General features: G+C 36.2%; 1 protein-coding gene across 1 annotated transcript in view; it reads right to left on the reverse strand.

Annotated features, from left to right (window-relative positions):
• CNGB3 (cyclic nucleotide gated channel subunit beta 3) overlaps nucleotides 1-24,646 on the reverse strand; it is a 137,449-nt gene that overhangs the window by 107,271 nt on the left and 5,532 nt on the right. The window contains exon 4 of the mRNA XM_035727423.1: nucleotides 16,960-17,086. Coding sequence (XP_035583316.1) covers nucleotides 16,960-17,086 — 127 coding nt within the window. The remainder of the gene's footprint in view (nucleotides 1-16,959; nucleotides 17,087-24,646) is intronic.

Below are 24,646 nucleotides of genomic sequence, written 5' to 3' on the forward strand. Positions count from 1 at the left end.
TAAAAATTAAATTTGGAATTAAGTTAAACTAGCCCATGTCCAAGCATTTAAAGCTATCCACAGGCAATAAACCCCTCCCCACACCTCTCAAAAAGCATCTTGGAAGGAGCAAATTGCCTAAGAATTCTAATTATCTGCTGAAGTCCTTTGCCAATATTTCACTTTGAGTAGAATTCTCATATGTATTTATGTCAGTGAGTAGGCAGCTTTTTCCTTTGGCCAATTAAAACTCAAGTCTTAGGAAGTTTTTATTTTCATTGTCTAAGTTTTGTTCAGTCTTTAACTGAATTTATCTGCCAAAATTACACTATGGGTCAGTAACTACTTAAATTTTTCAGATTGAATAAACCTCAGGTGTGAATAAAAGTAAAATGTGGCCCCTCCAAAGATGTCCACGCTCTTATTTTTGGAACCTGTGAATATGTTATGTTAATGGCAAAAAGAACTTTGCAGGTTATATACTTTAAAATTATCCCAGTGGGGCCCAATCTAATCATGTAAGCCCTTAAAAGCAAGAAAACCTTCTCTGGTTGCAAGCAGAAGAGCGGCCGCATACAAAAAAAGCAGTCAAATCCAAATACTGAGGAAAGAATGGATATCAGGGACACACCCAATGTGAATACATAAGGATTCAGAGAAGAGTTACACTTTGAATTTCTGGGATGGAGCCACATATGGTTTACATATGGAGTCAGAGGCTTTGGTGTCAGGTGGGAAGTGAGAAGGTAAGTTGCTGAGGCTGCTAAATTTGTATTTGCCTCTATGCGTGGAGTTGATCAAATGGTATGCACATAGTGACACAGGGAATAGGAATAGTGGGTGATGCAGAACCAGATGCTGATCTGTAGAAATCAAGACAGAAACTTGTTACACCTGGCTACATTTTCACCAAGTCATTGATGAGGAAGATTGTTAACTTGGGAATTTTCTTTATTGAGGTCCTATACGAACAGTGATCTAAGTTTGTTAATTTAATTGCATTTCCTTGTAAAATTAGTTGTTAAGAAACAGAAACAAAGTTGCTTTCATATTGTAGTTTATATTCTTCAGTGAATGTTTTTAAAATTGTCTTTATAAAGTACGTAGTGAAGTACTTTTTTAGGTCCTATGAAAATAAAATATCTGATATAAGGAGATTAGATTGATTGATAAAGATCACTGTGCCTAAGGCGGCCGACTAGGCAAACAGCCCCTCTTCTCAGATTAATGTCTGAACAAGGGCCTATTTAAGTCTACGTGAACCATATGTTACATTTCCAGTTCCTTTCAAAACACATGTTGGTACAGTTTAAGCAAAACATTCATTACTTTAAAAAATACCTCTGATTCTAATTTTAAAAGCATGTGAGTAAAGGCACTGCTCATTAGTGCAAGAAAAGCACTGCACTGAGTTCCAAATGGGTAAAAGTGCAACAGCCTTGAGAGCCCTTTTATGTGGTCACCATTTGTATCTTAATTTTGGGGGAAAGCAAAACCTTTCTTCAATTAGCTTTGCCCTGAATAGAAGGCTTACTCTGTCCCACTGTCTGATACTTTTGTTATGTGGACTGATGCTTACTGAAGTCCAGACTTAAACCATCGTTTTCCTTTCATTCAAATCTTCAATCATGTCCTAGACTCTGAGGTAAACACCTAGTGCAATCACCTCCTGATTACAGTGCTTTCTCCAAATCTGGTTATCACATGAGTCATTAGGATGATTGCAATTGAAACCAACAATTGTAGAGAGGAAATCGAATGTATAACTTCTACTTCATACACTTATACTTGTGGAATCAGTTAAAGCACGAGGGTTCAATTCTGTTATTGACCCCAAAGAGCTTAAAAGCACATTAAATTGTGAATTTGCTATGAGTCTTTGGAAAAGACTTGGTGGTATTTTGTGATAAAAATAACTGTGAAATAAGACATGGAATTTAATCAAATATATTTATAGAAAAAATGTGCAGTTACTTAAATTAACTATAATATTTTAAATTTATGAATTAATAAATGAAGTCACAAATTTATGGGAAAAACCTTAGCTTCCCTCCAAAATTATATAATTTGGAGATCCCATTCATTCATTGAGCATTTATTTATAAACTTAGAAGTAAACATAATGAAGCCCTTCCCTCAAGTACCTTCTAACCTTCTATAAGGGAGAGATAGAAATATACACACTTAAAAAACACAGAGTATGTCAGGTGATGGTAAATGCTACAGAGAAAGACAAATCAGAGTAAGGGAGATGGAGAGTGAAAGGGACTGCTATTTTCTATAGTGGTTAGGGGAAGCCCTTTCAATAAGGTGACATTTGAGCAGAAACATTAAAAGAAATGAGGAGGAAGTTACGTAAATATCTGAGGAAAGATTGTTCCGGTGTGGTTGGGTCACACAAAGAGGGTAAAGTGGTGGGATCTAGGGTCAGAGAAGCAGGGGTAGCCTGGGAGGCAGATACTGTTGAGCCCTGTGGGCCACTGTGGAAACTTTAGCTTTTACTCAGCAGGGGATGGGAAACCATTAGAGGATCTGGAGGAGAAAGGGATGATTTATATTTCAAAATCATCACCTGGGCTACTGTGTTGAATATAAACCATAGAGGGGCAAAGAATAGAAGCTAGGTGAATGGTTAGGAGGATATTGTAACAGCTAGCTGAGAGATGATGGACTAGGGTAGCAGCAGTGGAGGTGCTGAGATGTGATAAAATTCTGATTATATCCCAAAGGAAAAGCCAATATAATTTGCTACTGGATTGGCTGTACTGTATGAGAGAAAGAGGTGAATTTTTGGTGTGAGCAAATGGAAGAATGAAGATGCCTTATACTAAGATAATGAAGGCTGCAGGAGGAACAGGTTTGGAAGAGGCGAAAGAAATTAAGAGTTGATTTTGGACATGTACATTTTGACATGTCTAAATAGACATCAAAATGGAGATATTAAGTAGGCAATTGGATTTCAAACTGGGGTTCTGGAGAGAGATTGGACTAAAACTATAGAATAGGGAGTCATCAGGGTGTCAATGTTGCTTAAAGTCATTGGACTGGATAAAATCATATACTAAGGGGACACAGGTAGAGCAGAGAAGGGGTCTGAAGATTGGGCTTGTGCTCTTCAAAGTTTAGAGGTTGGGAGATGGGGAAAAGAGGCCAGTGCGATAGGGCATCAGTCAGAGAAAGTGGTATCTGGGAAGCCAAATGAGGACAGTGTCTCAAGGATGGAGCGAGGGATCAACTGTGGATTGCTGCTGATGGTTTAAAAAACGTAGAACTGACAAGTGGCCGTTACGGGCTTTGGCAGTGTTAAGGGCATTGTTGACTTTGGTAAAGGTGGACAAAACCAAAAAAAAAACTTTCATAAAAGTAGATAAAAGCTTTTGGAATGAAGGAATCAAATTCTGATTACAGGTTCAGGAGAACATGGGAGGAGAAGAAGTAGAAAACAATGAATATGGGTAACAGATTTGCTGTAAAGGCAGGAAGAGAAATAGGACAATAGCTGGCTGCCCATGTTGGAGCTAAGGGAGGCATTTTTGTTGCTATTATTTAAATATGAGGAATGCTACAACATGTTTATATGCTTATAGAAATAATCCAACGGAAAGAAAAAAATTAGATGTTGCCGAAGAGAAAGGAAATAATTGTCAGAAAGATGTCAGTGAGTAGAGGAAAGTGGATGAGCACAAAGTGGAGGAGTTGGCCTTAGATACAAATACGTTCAGCTCATCTGTTGTGATAAGAGCAAAGCCTGAATAAATGGCTACAGATACAGACACTGACACCTGTTATACTTGGTGGTGGAAGCATGTGGAATTTCTCTTCTGATCACTCTTGTTTTGTCAACTTATCCCCTTGCTGCTTTTTCCTATAAAACATAGTTCTTACTCTGTGTCTGCCAATGTCTTACAATAACTAGTGCTTGACTGTACTCAAAGAGCCCTGTTTCTGTGAGCTGGGTGCCGAAATAAAGGCCCTGGTGAACAGTTGCATATGAACAGCTACAGTGAAATGAATCATCAGGCTGGGTGGGAACAACTTACCAAGCTGACAGCTGGCACACAAACTAGTTGCTAGGCTATTACTTGTCTCAGCAGAAGTAGGGTGAACATTTATTGGTATAGAATTATTAGACACTTAAGCCCTCAGTTTCATGTTTTACTATATTATCTAACAAACTGTCCAGGCACTATGGGATACTAGAAGAAGATAACAATAAATAAAAACATTACCCTCCACTTAAGGAAGAACTGTCAAGCATTTCATGGCTAGTAAAGAGAGACATATTTGAAAAGATTCCTATATTTAAAATGTGGACAATATTTAAGGCAAAATTGTACTCATAAAAGTTCCATCAGAATTGAAAAATATGTATGTATTTCACTTTGTGATTCCCCTTCTAGGAATCTATTTGAAGTAGAGTAAAACATACAATGTTTTATTTACAAAGTGTTTATCTTTGACTGCTAGATGCTAGACCCTGTGCTAAACATTTGAGATAAAATTGTCCTTCTGGCAAATACCCCATACCTTTTTTGCTGACTTGGGGAAACATTCATGTCCCTTCCTTGGACAGAAAAGAAGGAGAGAGAATGGGGGAGTCTGTTAAGCTTCCCCATCCTGACCCCCACAGGCCAGCTTACTTTAGGTTGCTTCTCTTAACTTAAACTGCATGGATGGCATTTTTGCTGATTTTTGAGAATCTATATGCTGCAAATCAGTGTGCCAGTTTTGCCACTTCCCATGCCTGAAATTGTCCCTCACTAGGTGCAAATCTCTTTCTCTTCTTTCTCAAATGACTCAACTCTTTTGTCTGCTGCTCTCATCTGGTAGGGAGATATCCTCCCCCCAGTCTCTACTCCTTTCCTCTCATTTTGTTCTTGTCTCCTGCTAATGCCAGGCCCAGGCAGACCAACACTTTCTTCTTCCCAAGGAGTTAAAGGTTTTAAGAAACACAGTGAGTCTTCCATTTATTCTCTCACAATGGGGAGCTTCCATTTTACCTATTTTGAGCAGATCTTCCAGCCTCCATCAGTTAGTTAACTTTCAAATAGAATCAATCTAACCACTTTTCTAAGCTCTTGCTATTGATGCATATTCGAACTATTATAAATGCATTAAAGGGATTGGCTACAAAAACATGCTAGTCATATGGAAGACTGCTTATTAAATCATGTCAAAGATACATAAAATACAATACTTAAAAAAGACAATATAAATCAAAATCCAAAAATTAACAATAAAAACAATACTTGAAAGAAAAGCAATAGAGTTGTTAATTTAAAGACACAAAACATTCTTCTTATAGTTTTGATTCTATCCTCTGTAAGTGCTTGGGAACAGCATTAATGAATGTTTTTCCTATAGATCACACCTTTAATTCTATTATGGACTTATATTTTTTAACAGTGAACTTGTTTAGAACCAATCTATTATTTCAAGGCAGAGATGGTAAACTGATAACCTATAACTGTGTTTTTATGGCCTATAATTCAAAAGAATTTCAGTTTATTTTTGTAGTACTCAAGATATGGACTTCTAGAATTTGGGGTTTTCCTGAAACAAAACAAAACAAAACAAAACAAAACAAAACAAAACAAAACAAAACAAAACAAAAACAGATGATACTGGCATCATTGGACTCACTTTTCCATATGACAACTCTCAGATTGGCTCTTTTTGATAAGGAAGAAACTCTAGGTGTACTCAAGTTCACCTCACTATCCCCTTCTCTCCTGTCTCTTTTATCATTAGGCTTGCTCTGTTGTATCCATATCCGCAGTGTGCTTTATTCATGGGTCTTGCTTGCTTCATAGTAATTAGAATTTGTCTACTTGCAAATTTTCAAAAAAATTTCAATCAATGCATCAATCATCTTATGGTTCCCTTCATTTTGCTAGGTAAACATGAAGACCCATTTTTAAGAAGTCATACCTTAGGTGTCATAAAACAATATAAAACTGTCTAATTTCCAAGTTCTTTCTATGCCAAGAGGAAGGAAATAGACACAAGTTTTATCTGCTCTGGTTTTCTATGGCAACAGGCAACTAATTTGTTGTCTCTCCACGATAGATAGTGAAACAATTTAAAACAGGACCACAAACTGTGTCTGTAGGCTTGTTCCTCTCTCAAGGCTATTATGCATACTCACAAAATTTTCGTCTTTTGTCTGCTGACTCATGTCTAACCACCTACCAGGAAATTACTCTTGCTATTTGATACTAACCTGTTTCATCTTTGTATACCACATCTCATTTCTGGCAGCATTATTAATGACTTTAGAGTAGAAAGCACAGATGGAATCTCTAGCAAGTAATTTGCCACCAAATATACATTTATATGTATTTGATTAATATATGCATAATATATTAATATTACTTATAATATATGATTATATATACACTGCTAATAATTACTTTTTTTTGAGGTAAAATGGATCTTCAGATTGCACCGTACTGAGTATCAGGATCATTGTTTTACTCCTGGGATTACATGATATATTGGTTTACTCTATGCTATTAATTAAGTCCATTGTACTTCTGGTATTACATTTTGAAAAGAGGAAAATGAAATTATGGTAGTGACATATCACAAAGATATCAAGTTGATTGAGTCATTAACAATCTTAAAGTATCTTAACGCAAAGCAAAATTTAAATGCCTGCCATCAATCCCAAAATAAAATGATTAATTCCCCCAGAAAGTAGCAATGAGAATTTTTGTATCTGGATTTTTTTCTTTTTTCTTTTGCTTATGATTTTTTTTTAAATGCAAAGTCTTTTTTTTAATGTAGTAAAATGTATCAAGCTCTTCTTTTATTATTTCTGAATTTTTTAAAAAGATTTTATTTATTTATTTGAGAGAGAGAGAGAATGAGAGAGAGAGCACATGAAAAAGGGGGAGGGCCAGAGGGAGAAGCAGACTCCCTGCCGAGCAGGGACCCCAATGTGGGACTCGATCCAGGGACTCCATGATCCTGACCTGAGCTGAAGGCAGTTGCTTAACCAACTGAGCCACCCAGGTGCCCTATTTCTGAATTTTTAATCTTAGGACTTAATGTATGTTTCCACATTACAGAGAAATTTGTAACTTTTTTGCCCAGTACTTGTATGGTTTAATTATTTTACATTTAAATCTCTGATCTATTGAGAATTTATCCTCATGTGTAGCATGAGGGACAGATCCAATTTTAGTTTTTTTCATAGGGCTATCCAGTTACTCTAATATCACTTATTTAAATCTACCATTTTTGTGCTAATTTCAGATGCTGACTTTATCAGAGACTACATTTTTACATGTAGTTAGATCTATGTCTATATTTTTTATTCTATTCTATTGGTTTATCTATTCATGTGCCAATATCACACTTTTTTTTTTTAATTATAGAGATTTTCAATAGGTTTCAATATCTGGTAGGACTAATACCACCTCCATTACTATTATTTTTCAGGGTCTTCCTGGCCATTTTTGTTTATTCTTCCAAGTGAACTTTATAATCAAATTTTCTAGTTAAAAAAAAATAAAGAAAAAGCCCAAAACAGAAAAACAAAACAAAAATGCCTAACAAGTTATTATTCAAGTTTGATATGCAGTATTTTCATTGTTGTTCCTGAGCATTTTCCTTTTTTTTAAAAGATTTATTTATTTATTTTAGAGGGGGAAGGGACAGAGGGAGAGTATTTTTTTTTTAAGATTTTATTTTTTTATTTATTTGAGAGAGAGAGCAAGAGCAAGAGAGAGAGCACTAGCAGGGGGAGAGGCAGACTCCCCACTGAGCAGGGAGTCGACGGAACTCTGTGATCATGACCTGAGCTGAAGGCGGATGCCTAACAGACTGAGCCACCCAGGCACCTCATGAGCCACCCAGGCACCCCAGGAGAGAGACTTAAGCAGACTCAGGATGAGTGCGGAGCCCATCACAGGGCTCGATCTCACAACACTGAGATCACAACCTGAGCCAAAACCAAGAGTCAGTCGCTTGACCCACTGTACTACCCAGGCACCCCATTCCTGAGTATTTTCTTATTTTACTCATGACTTATTTGTTGACCCAGAGGTCACTAAAAGTGTGTTTTAAATTTTAATTATGTAAGATTTTCCTCCAAATTTTAGTTTTTTTTAAAAATTAACTTCTAACTTCATTGCAATGTAGTTAGAAAATATACTCAATATTATATAAAATCTTTAAAATTTGTGAGACCTACCTCATATTCTAGTGAAATATTTCTCCATCCTGGATATATAATAGAATCACCTGAGGAGGTTTTCAGACATACTAATGCCTGGGACCCACACCAGACCAATGAAGTCAGAATTACTGGGAGTAGAATGCAAACATTTGTATTTTTAAAGAGCTCCTGGGAGATTTGACAGTGTACCTTGGCATAATATATCATGAATTTTTGTAATGTTTTATGTAAGCTTGAAGCAACTGTATTCTTCAGTTACTGAAGAAATATAGTTACTAAAGAATGGATATAAGGGTTCTCCAAATGTCCTTTAGATTTAATTTGTTAATTCTGTTGTTCAAAGATAGTATATCTTTGATGACTTAAAATATTTGGTCTATTAATAAACAAAGAAGTATTTTAAAATCACTCTCTCTAGGAGTATGGAATTATCAATTTCCTTTTGTAATTGGCAGAATTGCTTGTGTGCTTTCTTTTGCTCTCATCTACTATCTTTGGTACTAAAACCACATAAATTTTGCTTATGGAGGTTAAATATTTTGCTTTAACTAATTTAGGTTTCTTCAAAGACATTTTAACCTATATGTTTAATTAAGAAGCTCTAAAATTAGTCAAACCCTTAATTCTCTTGCATACCAATCACCTCACTGTAGAGGGGATAGTTAATTCTATCTCAATTTTTTACCCCCAATTTAGACATTATAGTGATTATTTTATGGTGTAAAATTTTTTTTTCTATTTATCCATATGCTTGCATTTTCTTTGCTCACTTTTTGAATCTCTGTGCTGGACTGTTTATTTTCAGTCAATAGCATTTCTGTTCCTTTTTACACTCTCCCATGTTACTAAGAGTGGCTGAAAGCCTGAGTCCCTTATTTTTGAGAATCCCTTGTCAGGAGGGTTCAGATTTAGATTCGACCATGAGAGACATTTGTAGGAGATTTGGAAGTTGAAAGGAAAGCACAATTCAGTTTTCATCTGGCAGAAAACTAGAGCGTACTTCCCCAGAAGCAACAGCTGTTTCTTGAACCTTGTTCAGACGCCATATTCTACTGCTAGTCTCCAGTTTTCAGTTCATGGTGGGCGCTGTGGCTGCTGCTTTCTGCCCTTACTGATTTCTGGGTTGCAATCTCCACCTTTGAGCTGTGCTCTCCCACCCTTTCTTACAACAATTTTTACACTACCACATTCCTTGTATTTAATTTCTTTCTTCTTGAAATGTTTAGAATAAACTCTTTTTTCCCTGACTGATCCTTGACTAATCCAACTTGAGTCTTTCCTTCTTAGATTTTTTTTTTTTCTTTTCTCTGCAGTATACATTTGCCGGCAATAGCCAGCAATCCCTGTACCGAAGGATGAAAGATGACTCCAGACTTTGCCATGAAAGAGAGGAGAAGGCAAGGGGGGGTCAACGCTCAGAGACAAGGACCCTTTGCTCTTCTTTGCTCTGGCTTTTATTGGTCCTTCAGGAGAATCACAAATCCTTATCACAGTTTCTCAAGCACGTGATATGTCACAAGGGGTCTTACTGAAACTGAGAGGATTTACGGGAAAGATAAAATATGCTAATCTGTGTGTTCTACTAACCGCAGCCTAAGGGACAATGCAGACATCTCTTAGATCACAGGGTGGCTGTTGGGCTAAGAGAGCTTCAGGGAAGGTAACTCCCCACGGCATTCCAACAGCAGAGTGGTCATGCAGACCCGCATTCCAAAGGCTCACGCCCTTCTCCAAAACCTTCCCTTGCCCCCAGCCGCCTCTGTGTTACATTTAGTAAGCCGGGTATTATGGCTGATTTCATGTTCTACATTATCCCCAACATACATTAAAATTTTCCTGAACTCCCTTCATTTCTGTTGGACTGAAAATACCTATATTTTACCTTTATTTTTGAATAATTTGCTTGGTATAGAATTCTAGGTTGAACTATAGCTAAACTATGGAAAGAGCCAAGATGTCCACCAACAGATGAATGGATAAAGAAGATGTGGTATATATATGCAATGAAATATTATGCAGCCATCAAAAAACCCGAAATCTTGCCATTTGCAATGATGTGGATGGAACTAGAGGGTATTATGCTAAGCGAAGTAAGTCAATTAGAGAAAGACAAGTATCATAGGATCTCACTGATATGAGGAATTCTTAATCTCAGGAAACAAACTGAGGGTTGCTGGAATGGTGGAGGGTGGGAGGGATGGGGTGGCTGGGTGATAGACATTGGGGAGGGTATGTGCTATGGTGAGCGCTGTGAACTGTGTAAGCTTGATGAATCACAGACCTGTACCTCTGAAACAAGAGAGTAGGAAGGCAAAAATGAAAGGGGGGGAATCAGAGGGGGAGATGAACCATGAGAGACTATGGACTCTGAGAAACAAACTGAGAGTTTTGGGGGGGTAGGGGATCAGTTAGCTTGGTGATGTGTATTAAGGAGGGCACATATTGAATGGAGCACTGGGTGTTATATGCAAACTATGAATCATGGAACACTACATCAAAAACTAATGATGTAATGTATGGTGACTAACATAACATAATAAAATAAAATTTAAAAATAAATTAAAAAATTCTAAGTTGATTATTCCTTTTAGAATCTTGATAAAGTCATTCTACTGTCTACTGGTTTCCATTGTTACTGTTGAGAGGTCAGATATTAGTTTCCTTCTCCTATTTTAGGTAGTCTGTATTTTCTTTCTGGCTAAGTTAAATATTTTTTTTTTTGCCTTTTGTACTTTTAAATTTTACTAGAATATATTTAGGATTAATTAATTTTATTTATGCTGATTTGTATTCATTTGATTTACAGAATCTGAGCATTACCATCTTTCATCAATTGTATTCTCTCTTCGAATATTGATTCTCCACCATTTGATTTATTATGTCCTAGAATTCTGATTATATGCATTTTGTGCTTCTCACACTTTCCTCCTTGCTTCTTAATTTCTCTCTCAGATTTTTCCATCTTTTTCTCTCCATGGTACAATTCTGGGTGATTTCCTCAGATCTATCATCCACTTTACCAACTCTTTAACTCTGTCTAATCATCTGTCTGGCTCACTGACTTCTTAATTTTAGGGATTGTATTTTTCATTTCTAGATGTTCTTCTTAGTTCAGTTGCAAAAATGCCTTGTCTATTCTGACAATTTCTTGTTCCTTTGCCTTATTTTCAATCTTCTCTTCCATTTCTTTAAATATATTTAATATACTTATTTTTAAATGATTTATTTATTTTAGAAAGAGAGAGAGAGTGGGGGGGGCAGAGGGAGAGGGAGAAGCAGACTCCCTACTGAGCTCGTAGCCCAATTTGGGGCTCCATCCCATCTCATGATCCATGAGATCATGACCTGAGTGGAAACCAAGAGTGGGACGCTCAACCAACTGAGCCACACAGGTGCCCCAATATACTTATTTTATGTGCTGTTTTTGATCATTTTACCATCTATAGATATTAAGAGTCTAATATTGAAGTTTATTGTTTCTGCTGTATTGTTCACAGTGATTTATTTCCTTATGTATCTAATAATTTTTGATTGTGAATTCATGTTCATTAGAACTTTATCTGTGTGGATCCTTTGAGACATGGTTTTAAAGACTGTTTCCTTCCATATTTTGTTGTTGTTTTTGGCAGATATCTCAGTTCTCAAACCTAACCATTTTCTTCAATCTTTTTTTCTAAGATACAGATGTCATAGGAATTCTGGTTCCAGATTTATTTGAATAACGCTAATGGCTAAGAATTCTTTCTCTTTCCTTCCCTTCTGTCCCCTGCCCCCCTTCTCTCCGCTTCTCTTCTTTTCTTTCTCCTTTCCTCTCCCCATGTCAAATTTCTTTCCTTTTTCTCCACTCAGAGCCAGGACAAAGACAAGTATTATTCCCACTATTTCTCTCTGGAGGATAGTTTACCTTCTAGTGAGTTATCCTTTAGAATTCTAGTTTTATGGAGGAGTCTCCAACCTGTCCTCATTTGTACTTTAGTCCCAGGTTTTGGCTCATCGATCGCACATATTAACCCAGATCTAGGCCATAAAAGTTTGGAATAAATTCTCAGAGCAAACACCAATTCGTGAAACTTTCTAACAATAGAATTATTTCCTACCAGCTCAGGCATTCATTCAAATGTAGGTTTTATATTTTATCTAGTATTTTTAATTATATTCTCCCCAAAGAATTTTCTATAAATGTTTAGTCTGCCATGTTGCTAGAAATAGCAGTAGCGATCATTATTAAAAATGATGCCATTATTAAAGACAGATGCCAATCTATTGTTAAAAGTGTTTGCAATGCCTAATTATAAAGGTATTGCTTACCACAGAGGAAAATTTTAATCTGGGCCTAAAGGTAATAGTGCATAATTTTTATTATGCATTATATAAAATTGGTAAATACGTAACTGATTTCCTTTTTTTTACAACTTTTAAATTATTCAAGTATAAATTGTATTTTATTTTGGTAAGCTCAATAGCTGACATCCCTTTTCTATTTCAACTATAAAATCACATATGGATTTTTAAGCATCTTTACTGCAGTGGGTCTTGCTTTTTCTAGCTAGAAGACAATAAATGGCAGTGTTTATGAGTGCTGATAAGATTCTGAATTCCATTCTGTCCTCATTGTTCCTGCTGTGAAATGATTGCCTATTTTAAAACCACCCAAATAGAGACTGATTGCTATTATGGACAAAGAAGACTATTCATAGAAATAACCTTCCTCCTCTGCATTACGGGTAGCAATGGTGATGAAAAGCCATATACTATACTGTGAAAGTCAGTCTTGCAGTGCACCCCAGTCACGGGCACTGAACGTTTCACTCACTGGCTTGTTCATCATTTAACTACTTAACCTATCAGCCATTCAACTCTGTCTCCTTTTCCAGACATAGCTATTTGATGTTTCCAGGCAAAACACATCTTCTTTTGCTTGCTATTCATTAGTGTCCATCAAAATATACTTTTTTATATTAAAAAATAAGAATGTGCTGAGATGGAATGCCAGAAATAGGCCATTTTTCTTGGTAATGGACAAATAGCGTCAATGGGACCTTCCAGGGGTGAACACCATGTCTTTCAGAAGCTAAATGATTCATCTGATGAGATAATGAATTGGTTGCTTTTTTCAGGGAAGATTTGCAAAGAATTTCTTTTCCCTGGACAGACAACTTAGAAAATGTTGTGAAAGGATATAAAAAGAAAGGATAAAGAAAGCAAGCTAGTTTAATACAAATGGATTCCAGTCAGAACTGTGGACATGTAAAACCTGGATATCTTGAAAAATATCTCCTCATGGGCTGACTTGTATTTGAGATAAATATTATTCCTGTGGCTAGAAAATTAGTTTTAGGCTTTATTTAGAATCTTATTGAAGCCTGGATGAAAAAAATCACAGAAGCGATTTTTATTTTATGAATTTACATCTTTATAATAATAACATAAACTTTACTCACCTTTTTGTGTTTTTATATAAATAGTTAAATAGACATAATATCTGAATTTGGCTTAAACATATATCTATACTCTTTTCTCCTTACAAAACAATATCTGAGACCCTTATCACAAGGGAACATTACAAAGGCTCTATGTTGAAGAGTTTTGGGTTGGGTTGGTGATGTCTTAGTTCAGGCTGCTGTAACAAAGTATTAGGGATTGGGTGATATGTAAACAACAGAAATTTATTTCTTACAGATCTGGGGGCTGGAAGTCCATGATCAGCTTGCCAGTATGTTATGTTTTGAAATCTCTTCCAGTTTGCAGGCTGGGACATGACTGCTTCTTGCCCTCAGACTCAAACTGAAACATTGGTTCTTTCTGGGTCTTAAGTCTGCCAGCCTTTGGACTGGAATTATACAGACAGTTCTGGTTCTTAGGCCTTCATATTCAGACTACACCATTGCCTCTCCTGGGCCTCTAGCTTTGCTGACTGAAGATATTGGGACTTCTCAGCCTCCATAATCGTGTGATCCAATTCTTTACAATAAATCTGTTATATATTTACAGATTTACTATATATACTATAGTATATATAGTACAGTATATATATACTATTAGTTCTTTTCATACCCACCTCTGCCCATCTTCTGAATGTGACAGAAATTAAAGGTATAATCAATAATATCAAACTGTATTTCACACAGAGACAGCAAAATCCACAACATGCATTCTCAACACTTATTGATAAGCCTAGACACATAATCCCTATTCAATACAGGACTTAAGGCAGAAGATAATGTAAATGCACTCAGAGCAAGAAATCTACTTTAAAATTTTATTTATTAATAATCTAACTTCTTGCAAATTAAAAAAACTGAGGTGAGAAGCAGCCACTGGCAAGCATCTATTGCCTGCAATCAATCAAATCCTTAATGTTTTTCTAGAAAAAAGAAACTTTTTAAAACCTGGCTTGCTCAAGGTTGAAGTTGTTGATTTTTAATAACTGCAAATACCAAAATGGTCTTTACTCATTGAGAGTACTGTGAAATAACACTGCCAATTGGAAGTTATTTTATAATTGATATTTTCTAGTGATGTATAAAAACCCTGCTGTCTAGGATTCTAGATGTGGTACTATTAAGGCCTATGAAATCAAAATGGGAAGGCTTTGGTAAGTTGTACATGGTATTAAGACATTAGGATTCCCATAATATCAGTCAAAAGTGTCTCTGTGTGAAATACAGTTTGATATTATTGATTATACCTTTAATTTCTGTCACATTCAGAAGATGGGCAGAGGTGGGTATGAAAAAGGGTAGTGACCCTTTAAAGTTGCTCCTTCAATGTAGCTGTTTTTCACTCATTCCTGAGGAAGAGTGTGACCAGCCATGTAACAATAAAGTAAGAGTTTTAAGCTAATTTGGATTTACTCAGTTTGTCAATAATTCTCAAGCCATTTTGCTGCCTATATTGCAGAAAGAATAATCAATTATTCCAGAGAAAAATCAATTCACAGGTACAAGAGATTGAAATAGGGCCGGTGTGACTGGAGTAGAGGGATAAGAAGGTAGGGGATGAGGCATACCAGGCATGGTCTTAGAAGTCATGTCAAGGAGTTTTGTGTTTTTGAGATATGCTGATTGACCCACTTTCTGGGTAACTGAAAGTTTTCCATTTTCATATTTCAGAAGAGTACAATACTGGAAATGGATTTGGGTTAAGAGGAATGTATTCCTAAAATGTTAGCTATGGCTTCCACTTCAGTTCTTTGAAAACATACCTATCACTATTGGTTATTACAAAAAATTAAGTATACTAAAATGAATGGTAGAAAGAGAGATTGGTTCAGAAGGTTAAGCTGTTGATTAAAGTAAGTTTATTGATGAGAGGGAGGAAAAGGATCCACTGAGGAATTTAAGTCCTGTGCAGTCCAGTCTTGGCTGAACTGACCCTATTACTGTAGGCAAATTAATTAACCTCCTTGTGCCTTGGCTGCTTATCTGTAGAGTGAAGATAATAATGACCCACTAAAAGAAGTGCAAATCATTCTATAAACACCAGCAGTTATAAAAATAATATAAATAATTACTTAGCTCAGTTGTAAGATTTTAGTCTTTATCCCAGAGTTTAATCATCTCTCTGCCTAAATAGTATGTCAGGTTTAATTTTTGTCAAACAACTTTTTACGTGTATGCATGTGGTAGAGTGAGCTCGTGTTTAATTTCATATATAGTCAAATTTGTATTTATTGAAAATACAATTTCTGATGCCTGTTTTTCAGTCTGCAATACATTGGGTCCTAGTTTATCACTCTAACTCTTATTGGCAGCACACAGTTCAACAAAGTGGAGGAGCTGCTGAGAAAGAAGTGGGGAGGGGAATTGGGGGGAGAAATAGATACTTCTAATTTCTTTTTAAATGACAACTCTTTTTGTCTGTTAAATAAGAGGGTGCTTTTATTGTTTCATAAGCCTACTGCAATTATATTAACTATAATTAAGCAATTCAAATTGGTTCAGCAGGCACATAATAGCATGCCAAGAAGTGGCAAAATGAAGAGTCTCCTAGTTGTGTTTTATTGTGGATTCACTGAAATTGTCATCTCTTTTGTGATATTTCTAATAATTTTGTGGGAAGTGTTTATAAAACTGTATTCCTTCAGTGGCATAAAGATTACCTGTTTCTGTAATTATTCTTGGTTACCATGCCACACTTTCTTTAGCAGATGAAAGGAAATAATAATTAAACAATAAAATGCTTACAGAATTGGAATGACTGTTTCTTTGTGAACTCGGAGAAGAATCATATATTCTCTTCAATTCCTTCTTTTTAAAATTCATGCCTAGTGAATATGTAGGTGGTTTCCATGATGATTTTTTTTTTAAGATTTTATTTATTTAATTGACACAGAGAGAGAGACACACACACAGCAAGAGCAGGAACACAAGCAGTGGGAGCGGAAGAGGGGGAAGCAGGCCTCTGGCCGAGCAGGGAGCCCAATGTGGGGCTCGATCCCAGGACCCTGGGATCATGACCTGAGCCGAAGGCAGTTGCTTAATCGACTGAGCCACCCAGGCGCCCCTCCATGATGATATTAATGACTCAGACGTGTGACTGCCATGTTTTTGCTGGTATGATTTGGCCTATAGCCAAATGGCTGCCTAGAGATCCTGATTAGTGGCCAGGACTAGCTAGTAAGGGACAGTGAACTAGACAGAAACAACCTCTAACTTCCAGCCAGTTCCTCTGTGTTATGTGACTACTGTTGTCTTGACCTTTGCTCAGGTAAAGCGGGGAATAGGCATTTGATTTCTTCAGTGCGGTCTGGGCAATATATCTAACATGTATTATGTGTATTACTGAATTCTCACCTGACTAGGACTTCTTTCCCAGTTTCCATTTGTTTCTGCTCTGGCATTGTTCCCTTTGATTCTGTTGGATTTTGATGGTCAGGGTTTGTGGTCGGATCTTTGAGCGAATTTTTCTCGGAGATTTTATCTATGGAAAGGGAAAAACATACAGACAGAAGAATATATGCCACTCTTGATAAGCCATATTGGACAGCATAAATTACAGAGATCCTGTTTGTTTCTCCAAAATAGTCTTAAGAATGCCTCTCTTAGGATTCCTGCTAAACAAAGTAGGACCTTATGCAGGAGACGTTATCTTGTAGATACCTTCAGGCTGATAAAACGTATACTTAGAGTTGGTGTATTATGTAACAAAAGGTTCATATAGTATATTCCTCTTTGAAACTAGCAAAGCTGAGATTAATAAGGAGTAATCATTCAAAAGGCATTTCAGTTCTGCTAAAGTATTATTCATAATTTGTGGCTGAAACTGAAGCCTCATAAAATTCAGAAAAATAAAACAGGCAGAAGTGATATCACTGACATTATTTTAGAATTTTGCTTTCTAGTTTTTTAGTGAAACCAAATTTTTGTTTTTGGTCCGATCATCTTTAGCTATGATATCTTTTCTGAATAAACAATGCAAACTAATATATGTTAGTTTCATTTTTCAGTCCAAAAATTAAAAATTTCCCTTCAAGCCTACAAATACAATTTCTAATTAATATAGTTTAAATTATAGTGTACCAAGAGAATAATCAATTCACTGTAAATATTTGGATTGTAGAGAAGACTTTAATGAAAGTAAATGGCTTCATGTAAAAAGAAAACAAAGGAGCAAAGAAATAGAATGAACAAAATTTAATGGTTATTCATTGTCCACAGTTTCTAATTTATTTTTAATTGGATGCACTGTGCTTAGGAAATTAGAATCAATGCTCAAATCATAACTTTTATTTTTTTGTAATACATTATAATTGGAAAAACTTAAGCCAATCCAATATTGAAAATCTGGACTCACAAAAATGATAAATCATGGGGTGATCACTTTCACAAAAGTTTTTACCATATAAGTCTTTTAATATGAAAATTTCTATGATCCATCTAAAATCTTCCAATGTACAAAACTTTTCAGGAACATGTTTCAGGAATAAAGGGAATCATAAAATGAACTCACCACTTAAGAGTTTTCAAAAGTTTATGACTAAGAAGCTTAAACCTCTGGATTTCCGAAAACAAGTTTCTTCATTATGTATCTCCTACTTACATTTATTTTGGAATTATAGTAATTTAGGCTAGAAGATAGAAACCACAGTAGTATGTTTAAATGAGAAACCTTCAAATTCCTAACTTTGACTTTGGATAGAAAAGACCATTACTATAATCATGTCCTTGGAGCCTGTGTCTAAAGACTATATTCCAGATGAAATGTTTCCCCGTATATGGAATCTTACTGAGAAGCCAGGATAGGGTCCTTTTTATACAAGCACATGTGGTATACTAGTGAGCTTATCAGTATTGAACAGATTTCAGAGTAAAAAAATTGCACTTTCAATATGTCATTTTGTACTCTAAGAGACTTTTGGTAGAAATAAGAGAGAAAGACCTATTTTCCCTATGTATTTGGGTCAAGCCATATTTTCCCATTTCTTTTTATCTAACCAAAAAAATAATTTTTCAAATCTCTAACATTATACTACATATTGCTGCCTAGGAAAGTGACAGCCAAATATTTTTCCTATATCTACAAACACTGAGGTAATTACTGTAAGATCTTTTAGAGCAGAGTTCTTAACCTCTGACCACAGATGTCTAGTGTGCTCATGGACTGGAACTTTTGAGACTGTATGTTGTATGCATTTTTTACATGGAGAGGATTTAAGGTTAACATGAGCTCTTCAAAGAAGTCTGGGCCAAAAAAGTGTTATGAACCATTGTGTTCATATATTTTTCTAGGAGCACCTGCACTCCTGCCCCCAAGTTAGTATTGAAATAGAACAAGAAATATGAGTAAAAGAATAATAGAACATCCCTTCTGAATATAAAAAAAGCAGAATCTGTAAAACAGAGTATTTCTTAGGAGGACTTTATTGACCATTTCTTATAAAAGCATGTGAATATAAGTTGCATCACATACTTCCATTACTCATTCAAGTTATAGCATATGCATTACATTTACAGTATTACTTTTCTGCTAGTACCATTTAAATTACTGACTATTCTGTAACAGTTCTTTTCTTCCCTTCTAATAAGGAATTTCTGTTTATCATCATAACATTTGGATTAAAGTAACTCTAATTAGATCCTTTTACCTTACTAGATCTTTTCTAGACATTACCAACCCCTTCTAAAATGACGCTGCCTCTACTATGGCAGGTCTAAGCTGTTTAGAAATTAATTCCAGCTTAATTTGCTTTGTGGATAAGCATTTTTATTACAAAATAAGTCCTTAATCATAGCTCCTTGGTGAAGATGAGAAACCAGTTATTGCCCATTCTTGGATTCAAAGCAGAACAACTTTAAACATACTCATGAGGACTTAAAACAAAAGGATCCCTGTCAACTCTAGTCAGTGTGGGTGTCTTTTTATCCATGCAGCATGTTATTTGTTTGTGTGAACAGATGGTCAGATTGTTTGCACCATTCTCATCACGAAAGAAACCTAAAATACACGGCAAATCTTGGGCTGGCATCTGGGTGAAGTTTTGTCAACCTCACATTGTAGTTTTCCCCAGCCTCACACACGGAGAGCAGGATTCCCGCTTTTGTAGCTGCCCAAATGAATAGTGTACGTCTTTTCTGTGAACTGTGCTCTTTGCACATTGTGTAGCAATTGCCAGATCTCATCAGTACACTTAGTCAAATTCTGCCCTGGAATGTGAGCCCCTGGCAGATAGTAAAATCTGGAATCAAAATGTTCTGATATGGTTGCTTTTACTGAATGTGCAAGAATGAGTACTGAATTTGCCCTCCACACACCTGGCTGATTCTGTATTTGGCCTGGCAGCATCTCACTCTGGGCCTCTGTAATACACTTTCAAACTGCTTGGGCCCCTTGTAGCAGCACATTGTAGAGACCTGTGCAGGTGTGAAACATCTGCTTCTGTCTTCAAGTGAGGAAATAAGTGATACAGAAAGCCATTAACCTTCCACATTTTATCAGTGGCACTAAATAATTGCTGGAAAAGGAGAAATCCAAAGAACCTAATTTGGGAATATGGCTGTGAATTAGACAGGTGTTGGTTCAGTTGACTTTTTTTTGGATGGATATAAAAAGGGAAAGACTTTTAAATGCTTTCATTCGTTGGAATGTTTGATGTGGGTGATGATATCCCTTGGTTGAATTTCTAACTCTTTTTTTTTAAAGATTTTATTTATTTATTTGACAGAGAGAGACACAGTGAGAGAGGGAACACAGGCAAGGGGAGTGGGAGACGGAGAAGCAGGCTTCCCACGGAACAGGGAGCCTGATGCGGGGCTTGATGCCAGGACTCTGCGATCATGACCTGAGCCGAAGGCAGACGCCTAATGACTGAGCCACCCAGGCACCCCTGAATTTCTAACTTAAAACACCAAATACATTGTGGGTTCTGTCTCAAAAACAAAACTCCTTTTATTACACACCAACGATATCTGAGTAATTAGATGTTAGGTGAATTAACAAAAACTAAGTCTGAGTACTTTGATTACATACATAAATGACACTATCATTTTCATCATAATGAATGAACGTTTGGAATAAAATGATAAATAACACAGTTTTAAGAAGAGTATAATTTATGATTATTCTCTGGCACTCAAGATGGTATTTTTGACTCAGCCTGTGTTTAATTTTGTAGTTACTAGAATATATAGTGTTCTTACAATAATTTTAATTATAACATTTTGATCATACTCGAAATTTTATGATATCTTTGTGGATTGTCAAATGACATGGAGAAAGCTGGCAAACATTATAGGGATGCATATAAAATGGAACCTGAAGGGGTGTCCTAAAATGTCACAGAATTTGAAAAATGTAATACTTTATATTACAAATGCTCATGTAATCTCTAAAAAACCCAGAGGAAAAGGAATCGGAGTAGGTGAGAGTTCTGGAAACCATCTCACAAGGAATGGTTAAGGAACTCAGGGTCTTTAGCTAAAGTACTGAAGACCAACTAGTGACATAGCAGTTATTTCAGATTCTTTGAAGGGCTGTTGCACAGAAGAGAAAAGACTTATTTCATATAGACCAGAAGGCAGAAGAAAGATCCATCAATGGGATTTACAAAACAGGCAAATAAAATCCAAACATTCTAAAAACTAAACTTGTCTAGTAGCGAAACATATGGCTTGGTGAGGCAATGAAAGCCCTGTTGCTGGAGGTATGCAGGGAACGCTAGAGACTGCACTGAGGGAGGTAAGATGGGGTCCTCACATTGGGTCAGAGGTTAGAAGTCCTCTACTCAGCCTTAAGGGGCCAGAAAGTCCTGAAGGGATTTTTATATTTAGGCAGGTTTCTTTTTATTTTAAGATACATCATCACAAATAAAGAAATGAATAAATCAACAAGTAAGAAATACAGATCCATCTAAGGTCGCTTTGGTACTGGGTCAGGATTAGGGATCCTGTCCTCTCTCAATGTCATGCTTTGTTTCAGGTACTTTTGTACTGGGATTAATTCATCTAGAAAATACATTTTATCTATAGGTATTAATGAGTGTGGTAAGTTACTGGTTCTGGGTACTAAGCACAGAACTCTAATCCTTATATCACTAATTCTCTGGGTAACTCTGGATAAGTTGCTTTTCTATAACAGTTTCTTCACCCATAAAATGAGAAATACTTTTGTCATGGGGATTTCTGTGAGGATTAGATAAAGACCTCATTCAAGAAAAATGAAATATAAACACAAAGTGTTCCGCCAGCCCGACTGGGGTAAATTATCTTTTTAAAAAATATATCTATTAACTCTTTCAGAGCTGCACAGCATTGACATATATGAGGCATGCAGGAGCTGTTATTTACTTAAAAGTGTTTCAGGAATCAGGAAAGCAGAATGCAACTTCTTACAAATCAGGTATATTCTTTAGCAGAAAAAAGCCTAAAAATATAGTTTGATTTAATTGAATTATGCAGATATATTTAAATCATCCCAACTATAAAATATATGGCATTTTATCAGAAAAATAAAAAATAAAAATAGAACATCCTATCCATATTGGTTAGAGTCTCTTAAATTTTTAGTTTATAAATAAGTGGAAACCGAGGAAGTTTTCAGTTAAGAGTCTGGTCTTCTGTTTGATATTTAAAACAAAGAATAAAGTCTATGCCTAACTTCTCCTAGCTGATCAGCTCTCCTTACCTCTCCATCTTTAGCAAGCCATCTCTGTTCTACGGTTATTGATTGTGCACACAGATGGGCACCTGACCTAAAGAAGGCGGTCAGTCCACAGATGGCTGTGATTTGGGTGGTGGTGTGATAGGCTCAGCCCAGTTAAATAATGGTTGCTATCTAAGTCAGACCATTCCCTTTGGAATTTAGAGTGGGAAAGGAGTAGACGGGAGTGAGAGCAGTCCAAAGTAGATATGCAGAGAGAAATGCAGTGGTCATGAGAAATGAAGCCATGTTGACTATGAGCAAGAGGCAGAGAAAGCAATTAGCTCCTAGGGCTGGCTCTGTTCCTTGAATGGTTTTCCAGTTCCAGTTACCATAGGTTTTTCTTACCCTTGAGCCCTTGCCACTGAAGGCTCTGTCCCTTGCCAAATCATGTCTCTGTCCCTTGCCAAATCTGCATGGTTAGGAACTGTCTTCATCATGTCAAATTATAAAGAACATCATATTTATCTTTTTTCTAGATTAAGTTTTCAGAAATTTCACATGCTGTGTTCATTCATTTCTCATTTCTTTTGTTCATCATCACATCAGGTATCATTTTGAAAGAATATTTCTTATTAAGCTTAATAACTGTAATTGTTGGGGCATCTGGGTGGCTCAGTTGGTTGGGCGACTGCCTTCGGCTCAGGTCATGATCTCAGAGTCCTGGGATTGAGCCCCACATTGGGCTCCCTGCTCAGCGGGGAGCCTGCTTCTCCCTTTCCTACTCCCCCTGCTTGTGTTCCCTCTCTCGCTGTCTCTCTCTGTGTCAAATAAATAAATAAAATCTTTTTAAAAAAAATAACTGTAATTGTTTACGACATAAGGGTTTTTTTCTCTTTTTTTCTTTTTGGATGAAGCAGAAAAATATGCTTGAGTAGTTTTGTTAAAAGCTTCATTCATTTTGTTGTTGTTGTTCCTATATTCCCACCTTATTCTTTGGTTGATGAATAGAATTGACAGTTACAGAAAGTGGACTATACTACTAAAATTAGCTATAGTAACTCTTGTGCATGACAATTGAACTGGTTGATCTTATATAGGGAAGCCTTTCTTGATTCTTAAAAATTAAATTTCTGTACATAGTTTGGCTATTTTCCTATTCCATACAAGGCAAAATAAATTTGTATAAGTTAATTGTTATTGCGAAGGACTAAAGAATGGTTTCTTGTTTAAACAAGCTAGGATTTTCCCTCCTTTTTTCTGCTATGTTTGAAAAGTTAATATATTTTATTTTTTAGAGTAGTTTTAAGTTCTAGAGCAGATTTTAGCTTTCCAGATTTCTGTCCAAACTGAGCTGGCTGAGATGCAGCCTAGGTCAGTTTGGAGAGTGGTGGGGAACTGGCAAGGCCTGGGACACCTCTACAGACCTGGAAATGTGTTAGACTTGGAACCTAGAGATCTTGGCTGTAGACAGCTATTTGGCACAGGGAGGCCCAGAGAGGACACCCACACTTGCAGTGTGTTTGCAACACAAATTTGGGATGGAGGGCATGAGCGAAAGAAAGGGAAGAGTAAGAGGATAAATAAAAACACTGCAAGATTCAGAATCTTGTTTAGGGTTGTCACTGTTCATACATATGAATAACATCAAGTACCTACCATGTGGTTGGTTAGAGGTCACAACATGGTTATATGGGCTAAATTTGACAAGATTTCAGTTTTTTTTTTCAGTGATTTAAAAAGAGAATATTGAAACACTTAGAAAAGTCAACATTTAAAAATTGGAGATTTCAAATTAAAATTTGTATTTGCCGTCTCTCTCGATGTCTGGCAGCACTTGCCTCTCATCCCCACATGGCAGTGATTGGTTGGCTAAGCAGCCTCTAGCTCCTTAGACAGGGCATGCATGATCCTCATTTAGGCTATCTGACTTCTATCAACACTGGAATTTATTAACCTTGGTGCTAAATGTTTTACATATAGTAACTAATTTAATTTGTACTCACAACCTAGAAGATTTATGACAGTATTATCCTTATTTTATACATGAGCAAACTGAGACTCAGAGATGTCAACTCTCTTGACTATGGTCACTCAAAGCTATTAAGTGGTAGAAATATAATTTGAATTCAAGCGTGTCAAATTCTAAAACAAGTGCTTTTTCTAGTAAATATACTGCCAGTATACTGAATTTATGTTATTGATTGGAGCAAAAACTCAATTTCTTATTTCTTTTTTGTTACTTTTTAAAGTACAGAGTATTTTCCTTAGGAACAAACTGAGGGTTGCTGGAGTGGTGGGGGATGGGAGGGATGGGGTGGCTGGGTGATGGGCATTGGGGGTGGTATGTGCCATGGTGAGCGCTGTGAATTGTGTAAGACTGGTGAATCACAGACTTGTACCTCT

The sequence above is a fragment of the Zalophus californianus genome, chromosome 4 (assembly GCF_009762305.2).
Source record: "Zalophus californianus isolate mZalCal1 chromosome 4, mZalCal1.pri.v2, whole genome shotgun sequence".
Lineage (NCBI taxonomy): Eukaryota > Metazoa > Chordata > Mammalia > Carnivora > Otariidae > Zalophus > Zalophus californianus.